The 13,995-nt window shown below is 41.9% G+C and overlaps 1 protein-coding gene across 1 annotated transcript in view; it reads right to left on the bottom strand.

Moving 5' to 3' along the window:
• Positions 1–12,331, bottom strand: part of Cpb2 (carboxypeptidase B2) — a 39,090-nt gene extending 26,759 nt beyond the window's left edge. Inside the window, exon 1 of the mRNA XM_075949156.1 lies at positions 12,197–12,331. Within this exon, the coding sequence (XP_075805271.1) occupies positions 12,197–12,267 (71 nt within the window). The 5' untranslated portion in view covers positions 12,268–12,331. The remainder of the gene's footprint in view (positions 1–12,196) is intronic.
• Positions 12,332–13,995: the final 1,664 nt, after the last annotated feature.

Below are 13,995 nucleotides of genomic sequence, written 5' to 3'. Positions count from 1 at the left end.
CCTTGCGAGTGGGCTTGCTGGTTCACGCTTCATCCTCACCTTACAGGGTCATGTCAAATCAGTCCTTTGCTGTTTCATTCATCTCTATTTCCAGTGGGAACGATTTCCTTTGGCTTCCTCCCGTCAACCCTTGACGACATCTACCTTTAACTTCTTCCGTCAGCACAGCACAGAGATCTTACATCTCAATTTTCTGACTTCACTTTGAATTTCCGGTCTACCAATTATTTTTATGTTCCAATTACTTAGCATTCCAATTTTTACTTACGTGTTATTTTTATCCAGGTCATTTGCTCATTTTTTTCCCCTGTTCATTCCTTTGTATCTTTGTGCAAATTGACTAGCATCATTTACTTCCTTTCTGGGTAGTCATCCTTATCAGATCCTCACAGGCAAACGTCTTCTATCGGTTTTCAATTTGTGCCCCTCACTTAATTTTCTTTTGTTCTTTCTAGTATTGGGGTTGAACCCAGGGACTCGTGCATGTCAGGCAAGTGTTCTGCTGCTGAGCTACACGCCTGGCTTCTCCTGCAGATAGATTTTTATCCATCATTTTCTTACAGGTTTCCATGTGTAAGGCTCTTTCCAAACCTTGGGACACAATAACAGTCGCATCTATCTCTTTTGTCTTTCTTCTTGATTTTTATTTTATCTCTATGGGTGTCTTGCCTACATCTGTGTGCGGTGACCATAGAGGCCAGAAGAGAGTGTCAGATCCTGAGAACTGGAGTCACAGACAATTGTGAGCTGACACACGGGTGCTGGTAACCAAATCCAGGTTCTCTGGAAGAGGAACCAGTTCCCTTAAACCACCTGTCCAGTCCCCAAACCCATTTGTCTTTTCTGTTGCATGTTTTAAGCCATTGGGAGTTATTAGTAGGAAGTGTAGCGAAGGAATTCTCTCTCTCTCTCTCTCTCTCTCTCTCTCTCTCTCTCTCTCTCTCTCTCTCTTTCTCTCACATTTCCTTTTCCTCTTCACATTGTTAAGGGCCAATGACTCCATTTTTCTTCCTTTTTCTAGTTAAGCATAATGTTAGAATCTAATTTATTTCTAAATTGTTCCCTATGGTTCTTTTTCTTTAGTCATGTCCCAAGTTAATGGTCAATTTGTTTAACTTCCTCTATAATCTTGTGATTTACACGTAATAAATTGCTTCTATTGTTTCATGGCATGTTTCAAGAATTGGCTGACCATAAAATGTTTCATGGTATGTTTCAAAAACTGGCTAACTAACTACATTACTAACCACAGACTTTTGTCATCATTTTGTACCTCAGGTTTGAGCTTGACTATGAAAGGGCTCCCTTGCTTTTCAGTCAGGGCCATTTTGATCTTCTACTTTGGCCTGGCCGTAAAACACATTTCTACTTTGCAGCGTTTTAGTGTTTGTGCCTGGTTTTTGACGCCGTAACAGACATCATTTTATCATTTAAGAGTCCCCAGTGCCTTCCATAGATGTCTATTGTCAGCATTGATATGGGTTAAGTTTCCATACCAGTTGACAGAGAAAATGTGTCTCAAACCATGTCTTCTTCCTGGGCTGCAGAAAAATTGCATCCCCAGGGTTTCACATGGCTATGCTGCAGTCCTGGGTTTCAGCCTGTGGGGATGCACGGGGTGTGCAAAAACTCTCCTCCCGAGGCTGGAGCCAAGAATACCAAGACATCAAGTTGTATAACAAACCGCTTAGACGCCCCAGGATAGAACATACCAGGGAGAGCCTGTGCTTCCTATTGATAGGTGACATGAGAAACGCCATGGTGTGGAGGCTAGTGTCCCTCTCAAATCTATGTGTTGCATTCCGAATCCCCAAGGTGTTGGCATTAAGAAACGAGGGATTCGGGAAGTAGAGGTCAAAATCAGAGTCCTCTTGAATAGGATTAGTGTCCCTTTAACAGAAGCCTGGGAGTGACGCCACTCATTCCCTCCCACCCCGTGTCTACAGAGGGGAAAGACATTGCTTCTGGGGAAGTCTGCTCTCCTTCCTGCTCCTAGCACGATGAGATGTCTCTGTTGTATAAGCCCTTAGCTGAAAGTATTCTGCTGTTGTCACAACAGACAAATGGATTACTAATTGAGGATTTAATGTATCAGGCAAGGCTATTTCAGGATTTATTAGCTGTTGTAGTATAATCTGGGGGGGCTCAGCACCAACATAGTGCGGCTCTTTCTGGGCTGCTGTGCTTTAATGGGGCTTAGTTCTTTGTCAGTCTTTGTCTCCCAAGTGGTGAGGCTAAAAGCCCACAGAACCTCGCCAGGCTTTTCACATTGGTTCAGGGGATCAAATGCAGGTTACCGCTTGAACTATCTTCTCCACCCTTCAAACTAATTCTCAGTATCTCACAAAATGAGCTCAGCTGCCTCTGCTTCCCTAACCCTCTGCTTCTTGATAAGCCTCTCGGGGTGATCTGCCTTCTGTTATAAAACTTAAAAATCAACACCTGTGAGTTTATTGAATCGAATTTTATAGGTTCATAATTTGGGGAGGACGGATGTGCTCACTGAGCTCAAGAGCCACAGATTTCCCAGCCTGGCCTTCCGTCATGTCTTTTTAAAAAATGTTTTATCTGGGCTGGAGAGATGACTCAGTGGTTAAGAGCCCTAGCTGTTCTTCCAGGGGACCAGGGTTCAATTCCCAGCACCCACATTGCAGCTCACAACTGTCTCTAACTCCAGTGCCGGGGGACCCAACACCCACGGCAAAGCACCAATGCACATAAAAGTAAATAAACTTTTTAAAAAGCATGTCTAGAAAATAAAACTTTTTATAAGGTTTTATCCATTAATCTACTGCATATTTTAAAAGCATGCTTGTTCTAATAGCATTACTTTTCTTCTATAAACCGTAATTGAATATTCCATATCATAGTCCTTTGTTGCCAAGATATACAAATAAGACTGATTTGGGGATGTCGATTTTCTTACTCCTCTCTTTATGTGGTGTTTAAGTGTCTGTCAGCTTGACACAATCTGGAATCACCTCGGAACAGAGTCCAGTGGAATTGTGTAGTCAAACTGGCATGTGGAGGGGTTGTTTTGATGACATTAATTGTCATTGGAAGACCCAGTCCACCGCGAGCACCAGCATCCCCTGTCCAGAGAGGAGAGAGCACCAAGTGCGGCTTTGCCTCCACTCTCTCTGCTCTTCACAGTGGATGTGAGTAGCTGGTTCACACTCTATTGCCTTGACCTCCCCATCACGACGGAGGCAGTCCGGAATTGGGAATGACCGTAAACTCTTCCTCCCCAGACTGCCTCTGTCCTTGTGTTCTGTCACAGTGACTAGAAAGAGAACTCATGTGGTCATTTTAATGTAGTTATCCGGAGACTTTTCTCTCTGCAAACAGTGCAAACACAGAAGAGCACACACTGCTACGCGGCTTTCATGTGACTGCTCACGGAGCCTTTGGTGGAGGAAGGATCTCCTACATTGCCCTGTTGCCTGGCGCTCTCTAAAACCCTGAGTAGGAATGGAGATGAACAATGGTTTACAGTTCTTAAGGTGTCACCATTAAAATCCTTATCTTCGGTGCCTTTTGTCTTCACAGCTGGTTGTGGGCTTTGACGTGTTCTTATGGGTTGAGCATGTGGGTTTTCTGTTTTACTTTCTTAATCTGGCAAGTGGATTGGTTTCAGTACTTATGCCCTGGAACCTGTTTTCTCTTGTTCGTTTTGTGTGAAAACACTCTGTGCTTCTTTGTGCAGTGTAACACTTGCTAGGACTGCAGAGCTCCCAGTGATGCTGGTACAGTCTGAGGGGTGCGCTAATGTGACTCCGTATCAAATTACTTTATGTTTGCAAACCATTTTCTCAGAGAGAGAAAATTTCTTAGCAGATTTATTTCTGCAGCTCACCATCCAATTTTGCTGTGGGAGACAATTATACAAAGAGAAAAAGAAAGCCAGGGGTTGGAGAGTTGTAGGTACGTATGGACGACTATGTTACCTAGATTAGGGTTATCAGATTCACAGTATCCTCTAGGTAACATTGTAGGAACTGTGGTGTTTAAATTAAAATAAATCTATGTTAGGGCATTTTCCAGAAGAGAGGTGTTTTCTTTTATATTTGGACAAATATTATCACTAAAATATAAAAATACATGCTTTTTTAAATCAGAAAAATATTTTCCTCCTTGCTTTATTTAAAATTAATCTCTAGAGTTGGGTGTGGTGGTACAAGTCAGCAATCTCACGTTCAGGAGGTTAAGACAGTAGGATTACCAGTTCTCAGCAAGCCTGGTCTGCACAAGTTCAAGGCCAGTCTGAGGTAACAGCAAAACACTGTCTCAAAATAGCACTAACAATGATGAAATAACTTAAAAAAAAACTTAGATTTTGCTTCCAGTTGCGATGGAGAAATAAACATCAGACAAACCCTCTGCATGAAGTAACTCAAAACCTGGGCAAAACGGATGAAGCAATGATGCTGAAGACACTGGGCATCAGCAATGTGACCAAAGGCAGTGTAGTAACCTGAACTGGAGCAGGGAACACAAAGGAAGATGTTGACAGAAAAACTCACAATTGTTTCTTAAAACCCTGGAGTTTAGTGAACAACGGCCAACCAGAGCTGGCTTCTTGGTTTTGACAAATATGGAAGGATGATGTAAGATGATGGCACCAGAAGGATCAGGGGTAGCAAGAACTCCACCGCATTTCCTTTGCAAATTTCCTATCAGTATTCATTTTTTAAGATTTATTTTCTGTGTCTTTCTCTGTGTGAGTGTTTGCACGGGTTGTGTGCACAAGCATGCCAGTTTGTGTGCATATGCACACATACATGCGTATGAAAGTTGACCTACAGAGGCCAGAAGAGTGCCCTGGAGTCCTTTAGCTGGAGTTGGAGGGGGCTGTGAGCTGCCTGCTATGGGTACTGAGAACCGAACTCTAGTCCTCTGCAAGAGCAGCTGGTGTTCTTAAACTCTGAACCATTCTTCAACTCCCTAAAAATGCATTGAATTAAAGGTTTTATTAACGAACTGTACCAGTAACTGTGTAAGTCCAGAGGAGGGGATATTGTCAGCAGAGGCCCCACAGAAGCTGTGCTGGAGAGTTTTATGTCACCTTGAAACAAGCTATAGCCATCTGAGAGGAGAGACACTCAATTGAGAAAATGCCTCCCTAAGAAGGGGGTGTGGTCATGCACATCAGGTGTTTTCTTAATTAGTGATTGATGGGGGAGGGCTTAACCCATTGTGGGTGGGAGTTACGCTGGGCTGGCTGTCCTGGGTTCTGTAAGAAAGCAAGCTGAGCAAGCCAGGAGAAGCAAGGCAGTAAGCAGCACCCCTCCAGAGCCTCTGCATCAGGTTTCATCCCCAGTTTGAGGTCCTGCCTCGGCTTCCCTCACTGAACTGTGATTTGGGACATATAAGCCAAATAAACCTTTTCCTCTGTTGATTACTTTTAGTCGTGGTGTTTCATCACATCTATAATAACCCTAACTAAGACAGAAGGGATAACGGATTAGGACAGGCTGTCTGAGGCTGAACACAGGAGATCATGGGTCTCTGCTGGGAAAATGGCAACCTACTCCTTCTTCCAAGTTTAATACATGGGTGTTCAGGGAAGGAGAAGAATGGTAACTAAACAGAAACAAGTTTAAGACGTTATATTATTCTTCTCCTGCATCCCTACCTCTTAGACCATTGAATCCGAGAATGTGTAACTGAGCGCAGAGTTCTGAAATTGTTGGCAACAGAAAAAAGTTTCCGAATGCATGAACTTGACTTTCACAAAAAGTCATTAAATGAATTTTGGCTTGCGGTTAGGACAGAATTCCCGACAATTTCTGAAATGATTCTAACATACTCTTCCCATTTTATAGGAATTATTTATGTGAAGCAGCATTCTCAGCATTGACTGCATAAAATTTAAATACTGATTAAGGTAGAGAAAGCTGAAAACGGTCGGTATCCCATAGTATCAAATGTTCCAGCAGCATTTACTCCTCCGTGTAAAAGTAATCAAACACCTCCATCTCATTGGTTTGCAGTTTTTCGTCTTTATCAAAGAATAAGGTTCTAAATATACGGAAGAATTGTTTTAAAATGAATTTCTTGATGTGTCATTTTTTGATAGATGCTTACTCTGTATACCTATTTTACAGACCTACAGACGCAGGGTCACATAAAAATTCCTCAGGCAAAAGGCATTGAGGCTAGAAAAATCTCAGGAAGACCTTCCATAGAGAAGATTTTGAAAGCAGACTGGTGAATTGGGTCTCCATCTCATAGTAACTAGGAGTAAAGATAGAATCATGATAGACAACGGGAGGGAGGGTGCTTTTGTTTGGAGAACTGATGCAATGATTCTGGACATCACTGAGAAGAGGAAACGGTGGCTCATGGAACAATAGTCTGGGGAATTTGATATCAATCCCTGGTAGAAGTTTAGCATAATCTATTCAAACCGCTGCTTAATGGCATATGTTTAAAGCTGTGTACCGAATCATTATTCAAAGTGTCAATGATTAGGAACGTGTTTGCAGATATCCTGGGGCGTTTTCCAGTTGTAAAGAATGACTTTGATTTATAACAGTTAACTTGGGGGGTGATTTTTATGATATGTTATAAGGTGGTAAAACAAGATATTGCAAACTGAAATAGGGTTCCTATTTTTGAAAAAATAATTTAGAAAAGGATAAGAAAACTACTAGGTATTAAAAGCAGGAGAAAGTTATGAATAAGCAAGGAACATATTTTGAACTCTAGTTTGGATGGCTATCTGAGAAGAAGAGAGGGCAAATATGATTTGTTTTTCATTGCAGCCATCAAATCTTATTTATTTGTTTTTGTTTGTTTGAGTCAGGGTCTCACAATGTAGCTTTAGCTGTTATGGAACTCACTATGTAGACCAGACTAACCTCAAACTCACAAAGATCTGCCTGCCTCTGCCTCCCAAATGCTAGGATTTAAGGTATTCACCACTATGCCTAGCTAATTACAGTTGTTTTAAGAAGAAAGGTCCATCTGGGTGTGATGGCCCACGCTTTTAATCCCAGCACTTAAGAGGCAGAGGGAGGCGGATCCCTTTGAGTTCCCGGCCAGTCAGCGCTACTTAGAGAGACCCTGTCTCAAAAGCAAAACGAAACAAACAACAACAAAGAAAGAAAAGAAGGAAGGAAGAAAAGTGGGTTTTAAAAGTTTAAAAAATAATTACGTTATCCAAAACCAATGTAGAATTATACAGAGAGAGAGAGAGAGAGAGAGAGAGAGAGAGAGAGAGAGAGAAGTGAATAAGAAATGCCTGAAAGAATGGCTACTGCACGCTAAGGAGATTTTTCTCCTGGTGGTGTAATTTCAGTATTTTTTAAAACTTCTTTTTTAAAAAAAATAAAAAGAAATCTTATTATTTTATTTAATCAGAAAAAAAAAACAAATCAAAATATTAAACCCTTCCTTGACTGCTTTAATTCTGCTCTTTTTTTAATTTAGTTAGTGAAAGCCATTATTTTCTCCAAGGGCCTAACACCATCCTAGCAGCCGTGAGGACCCTCTCCAAGGACCTGCTAGAATATCAAATCCATTAGCTTGGCCAAGAGCCCTTCAGGGAATGGTCAGTTTCCCTCCCTGTCATGCCCAGCATTTGCACTGTCGGGTTAATCTGTGACTTTAACCCTTGCAACTGTCCTGGAAGCCAGGCAAGGAAGTGGAGTAGATTCAGAGAGCCGGAGCTGAATATTCTGCGACAGAGTGGAGCAACCCCACAGCAACAGAGCTGATGACCCCTCTACTGTCGGTTCCCAGTGACACGGCTCGCATACCAGGAGCGAGCTAGGCACAATTGCCCTGATGAGCAGTAAAGCTGGGCAGTCGCCAGAAAGACATGACCTTCCGTGAACAGTGAAGAGAACACAACATTCCCAGGGCCAGGACTGACTGACAGCCAATGAAACTATTTCTCAATCTCTACAATCAAAATAAGGCAGAGATGAGCAATGAGGCAGACTGAAGACAAGCTACCGCAATCAAAAGTCACAATCCATTGTCCAGGTTCCAGGCTGAAATCTGTACTTAACACCTAGACTTTCTTGTCAGAAGAAGGATTCAGACAGATACTCCCAAAAGAGCGCCGGCACTCTAAGACGTGTCTAAAAGCAGCAGTTCTCAACCTGTTGGTCGTGACTCCCTTAGGGTCACATGTTAGATCTTTACATTACGATTCATAGCAGTAGCAAAATTGCAGTTATGAAGTAGCAATGAAATAATTTTGTGGTGGAGGTACTCACAACATGAGGACCTGTATTAAAGGGTCACGACCTTAGGAAGGTTGAGAACCACTTGTCTAAAAGGATCCCGACTCTTTTCCGCAAGAGTTCTGCGGAGGTTGACTCAAGCTACTCTGAACACTGCACAAAATAGATGCGCAAGGACTGTTGGCCGTAGGGTCTGCACCGACATCCCATTCCAGGCATCCAGGGCCCAGACTAAGTTCAAATCAAACTGGGTGTGCTGGAATCTGGAAAGAATTTCCCCAGTACCCAAATGCATAATTCCAATGATCCCATTGGGAGCTGATATAGCCCTCACACGGTTCCTTTTTCTTAAGGTAAAAGTTACTATAATGTGTGTACCAGGGGAAGGATCTGAAACTTCCTTCTCACCAGCCCTGATGGGGAGATTTAAAAATGTACCAGGGGACAGGGAGGAGTGGGCGTGGCCGATCTTAGCAGCACTTCTGTGGTGACAGCATTGCAGTTAACACCTCCCTCACCCCCAAACCCTCATTCCTCCACAGACCTGGATGACATCTCTCCCCAGGAACCTGCCTGCATGTCAGTCTCCATCTCAGAGTCTACTTCCTGGGGAATTGGGCCAGAAACAGATACAATTCTACTATGTGAGAGAAATCACAAAGAAGGCTCATGGAGTCTTATGAGAGAGCTGGCGAAAAGAATGCAAATGGGATGAGCATGCAGACCAACAAACAAAAAGACTATTAAAAAATAAAAATAATAAAGAAAGCTTATCATTTTATTTAACTAGAAAAAATAACAAACAAAAACATTAAATTCTTCCTTGACTAAAGAAGGCACCATGGACCCCAGGACTGTAAAGCCTCTCTCTTTGTCTCTTATTATACTTTCAGAAACAGAGTATCACCCTTACACAGTATAGTTATCTTAACACATATTATTCTATGAACAGTTGTAGGAGTTTTCTTGTTTGGTTTTGGTTCTGCGTTTTCAGCAGCTGACGCTGAGCCAGCTTCAAACAGCAACTGAGGTTGTGCCAGTCACAGGCTGCTTCCTGGTTAGACCAACTGAAATAGCACGCAGAGGGTCAATGAACCATTGCTCTTCCGTTCCTGCGTGTCCATTTTCTAAACCTAACAGGATGGGGTCCTCTGAACACGTTTCCAGAGCTGGGGGATTTGCGAGGTGCTCTCTTCACTCCGGTTAACAGATTGATTGAATGAACCCGAAGTCTTCTTGTTTTGTTTTTTAACAAGAAAGACTGAAAAATTTGAACCGTGCCTTCACTGGAGATGGTAGTCTAACTTTTGGATGGAGACACTTTGTATTTTAATATAACTCAAGGTCTGTCTGTTACTTCAGAGTGGGCTGAAAAGATTTTTCTGACCTGTACCTCAGTGAGGAAAAACAATCCTACTATGAAGAATGCCCAGGGGTAATGAAAGATGAAGAAAGGTGTACTTTCGTTGAGTCTCTATAGTGGCAATTACAGCTTTTGTACAGGAAATAGTTGAGAAAATAAATTACACTAAAAATAGGATAAAAAGTATAAGCACAGAGGATAAATAAACAGGCGATAGATACCAAGGTACATAGGTGGATAGACACATTGAGAGCAGATGGAGATCGTTAATAAACAGGCGATAGATACCAGGGTACATAGGTGGATAGACACATTGAGAGCAGATAGAGATCGTTAATAGACAGGCGAAAAATACCTAGGTACATAGACACATTGGTAGCATGGAGATAGTTAATACAGAGATGATAGATAAATGGATGGATGGATAGATAGCTGATAAAGATAAATGATAGAGATTAGGGATCCATAGATAGACTGATAGCTGATAGAGACAGATGGTAGGGAAATGATAGATGGGGAGATGGATAGATAAATAGTCCCAGGATCTGAGGTTGTTGTATGTTTTTGCCATGTTTAAAAGCCACTGGTGTTCTGTATCTTGAGATGAAAATGATGCCTCAGTGGGACTAAACTGAAAGAGTAACTGGGATCGGGTACCCAGATAGAAATGAACAACAAAAAGCATACGTGCTGTGGTCTACGATGCCCTCCACACCTCCCTCTCTAAACCCTTCTCTTCTTGTCCATCCATGTTTCTCATTTCTCTTTCTCCAGTGGCCTGGGCTGACTGGCTGCAGCTAGATAATCATCGTGCAATACAATTAATGATTTCCTTTACAGGATTCTTGCTAGTGTTTTATTTTCTACTATTTCTAGTATCTGGCCTCATAAAATCAACTGAATATGGAAATGTGGACCTCAGCTGTCTTCCTCTTCGGCATATGGTAGTTATGCCTTTAAGAAAGCTGTTTTGTTGTCACGGTTCCAAGGCATTTCACTGACGAGAGTTATCAAAATCCACCTACAAATCAACCTCGAGGAGATTGCTTCAACACAAACATTATTAGGAAAATAATCACGGCAAGAAAACAGTAACAAAGAATGGCTTCGGGGAAATTCCGGCTAGTTGCTGCTTTCCAGAAAGGTCTAAATTCTAACCCCCAGAAATAAGGACTTATCAAAGGCTGCCGCTCTGGGTGAAATTAGATTTCTCTTTCAGATGTAGTGATAGGTTATTCCTGAAAAAAACAGAGCTCAGAACTTTGTGGGGAGGAGGCTCATGTTATTTCTAGGGCAAGGATGAGAGTTCAGAACTCAGAAACTCTTCTGTCTCCCGTGTGGCTGTTCCTTTTCCTCTCTCACATGTGGGTCCCCAGGTATGTGCAGGTGCTAAACATTTTCCCTGTAGTCTTATTTGGCTAAACTGCCTGGTATATGAGTCAAAGAAGCTCCTAAGTAACAATGGATTTCCTCCCTTTCCCTCATAGTCAATGATGTTACCTACACAATAAGCAACTTGGAGATGTGTTATCAGATTTGCTCCTTCAATCTGCCTTTCTTTGAACAACAGACAATCACCATGGTATGGAATATTAGAACCAACAAAGATCTTAAAAGTATGCTTATTTAAGGACTAATAAAATATAGACATGTGAGCCACCAACTAACTGTTCTGGCAATTCTGATTCTTATATCAGTTCATTAGTAACTGTTCCTTCACAGTGAAATTCGCTGCTTGGTTCTTGACAGTCACCCTGCACAAAACAGAATCAACCGGCTACTATAAACACAGCTTCAGACATGCGCTATTACCCCAATGATGGATTAGTCTATGGGCTTTATGACGCAGAAAAGGGTTCTATGGGTGGACTGCTCCCCACCTGTACTATGTTCAAGTGTCCTTTCTCACTGTGATGCAGTAACGGAGACAAGGATCTATCTCAAAGACAACTAGAAAAGGGTTCTAGAAGCAAAATGAAGAAAAAGTAAGACAATCCCAAAATTACATATGAATTTTAAAGCTTAGAATTAACTGGTCAATTATAAGACAACATGTATGTTCCAACTGTTACTGCATGTATTATGTATGCTCTAACATGCATTTATTTGTCTTCTAAGCAGTTTAGAGTCAAATGTCCTCAGGAATCCAGTCTACTAAGCAAATGAGGAAATAGTTAAGATCCTCTATGTGTCCATCCCAACCCAACTTCTATGCTCCATGCCTATGCTCAATCCAGATCTGTTTCCTGTCTCTACCCTCCTTTCTCTCCTGTGCTCTATGGGCAAGATGAAAGTCAATAACACATCTTTTTAGTTGATGTATCTATTTGTTAAGACAGGAAGAATATAAGTCATTAGATATATGAAGGTACCCTCAATCCATCCAGATCTCATTTATTTATTTAATCTTCATAGCCACTGAATAGACTTATCACACTGGTAAAAAAAAAAAAATGAGAGCAGAAAATGAGAAAAAAAAAAAACTAGTGATCCCCTATCATCCGAAATCATGTTAAGTCTCTGAAAGCCCTGGCCTTGACACAAATACCCTTTGCTCTCCAGCCCAGGACACCGCTTCTGATCTGTGAGATATAAAAAAGCAAGGAGGAGCCAGTCCTGTCTAGGACCCGGGTGTTACCTCTGAAAGGCCAGGCCATGCTGCTCACAGAGGAGGATGGCTACCAGGACTCCAAGGCCATAAAGCTTCATCCCAACAGTGGCTTGCTGAGCAACAAGACTCCCCAAGGGAGAAAGTCCCAGATAACTGATTGCATAAGAGTCTTCTTTACACACTAGTTAAAGTATAACACTGGGTTCCCTCTGTCTCTGTAGCTCTATTTCCACAGTCTAAAAGAAACACACACATATAATTAGGTTGTTTGATAGCTAAACCCTCAAAAAAATATGATGAGAACCACCCTTGTGTTTAGTATAGACAGTCTCATCCCTGACATGGTACATATGCAGTTCATACAATTGAACTACAAAGCAAACTCAAAATGTTTCATAATGTTCTAAGTAAATTTGAGTTTCTAAATTGGGCCTCGTTCATAGCTACCCTTGGCCTCTCATAGCTATGTGTAGCCTATGGATAGCAGGAGAATGATTAATCCTTCAGAGAAGAAGGCCTGGAAAGTTCTGTGGCAGGACGAGGTCTGAAGATTGACAAACATGAAGATTGATGGAGGGACATTTGTTTGAAAAAAACCTTTGGAACAGGGTCACGCTGTGTTTCCACATCCCCAAATAAAAGAGCATAAGTGTAAGTGATGAATACAAACAAGAGCAAATAAATAACAGACACAGTAGAGAGGAGGGGGAACGAGCCCAAGTAACTGTCCCTCATTGAAAACAGATGTTTTTCATACATCACTTTCTGATCATGATTTCCTCTCCCTCATCTCCTTCCAGATCTTTCCTACCTCCCCATTGTGGTGATTTCTTGTTTGTACCAATAAAGTTTGCCTGAAGATCAGAGGGTAGAGCTAGCTACTAGCTAACCATAAAGGTCTAGAGGTCTGTTAAAAAAAAAAAAAGACTGAGGTCCTGTCTCCTGCCACCTTATACTTCCTCTCTCCGCCCAGTCATATCACTTCCTGTCTGTCTGGACAGACCTCCAGACCTCTATGGCAAGTTAGTGACTAGCTCCGCCCTCTGATCTTCAGGCAAGCTTTATTTGTACAAACAAGATTATCACTACACCCCTCCCTTCCAGCTCCATGCTTTCTTCCCCTCTCTCTCTCTCACTTTAGAAAACAAACAGGCAAACAAACAAACAAATTACCTAAACCAGAATAAAATAAAACAAAGAAAAAGCACAAAAACACATACACACACCAAAAACATAAAAACACAAAACCAGAAACCATAATACATGAGCATAAAACCAGTAATGGGGAAAAATGCCCAAATAGCAGGGCAGTGGTAACACACACACCTTTAATCCCGCACTCAGGAGGCAGAGACTGAGGCAGGTGGATCTCTGTGAGGCCAGCCTGGTCTACAAGAGTGAGTTACAGGACAGCCAGGGCTGCACAGAGAAACTCTCTTCAAAAAACAAAAACAAAAATACCATTGAGTTAATTTTGAGTTGGTCATCTACCGCTGGGCATAGGGCTGCCCTTAAGAGTGGTTTGTATACCCAGTGAGACTCTATTGGAGAAAACTAATTTTTTGTTTTTGAGCAGTTATCAATTGGAGATGGCTTTTTGGCCAGGTATGGGAGTTTGTGTCCACTTTGCTGTCCCAGCACTGGGAACCCATCTGGCACAAGCAATGCAGGGCCTGTGCATGCTGCCACAGTCTCTGAAAATACATTTGTGCTGGTTTTTAATGCTTATATATGTGTGTGTGTTTGTGTGTATACACAAGAATACATATGTGTGTACATGCACATGTGGGCATAAGTTTTTCCTTTTGTTAGCCCAAGAAGTAACT

Source organism: Microtus pennsylvanicus, chromosome 15, assembly GCF_037038515.1.
Source record: "Microtus pennsylvanicus isolate mMicPen1 chromosome 15, mMicPen1.hap1, whole genome shotgun sequence".
In the NCBI taxonomy this organism is placed as follows: domain Eukaryota; kingdom Metazoa; phylum Chordata; class Mammalia; order Rodentia; family Cricetidae; genus Microtus; species Microtus pennsylvanicus.
The sequence above is the reverse complement of the archived record's forward strand: the minus strand, read 5'-3'. Positions and strand labels throughout refer to the sequence as shown.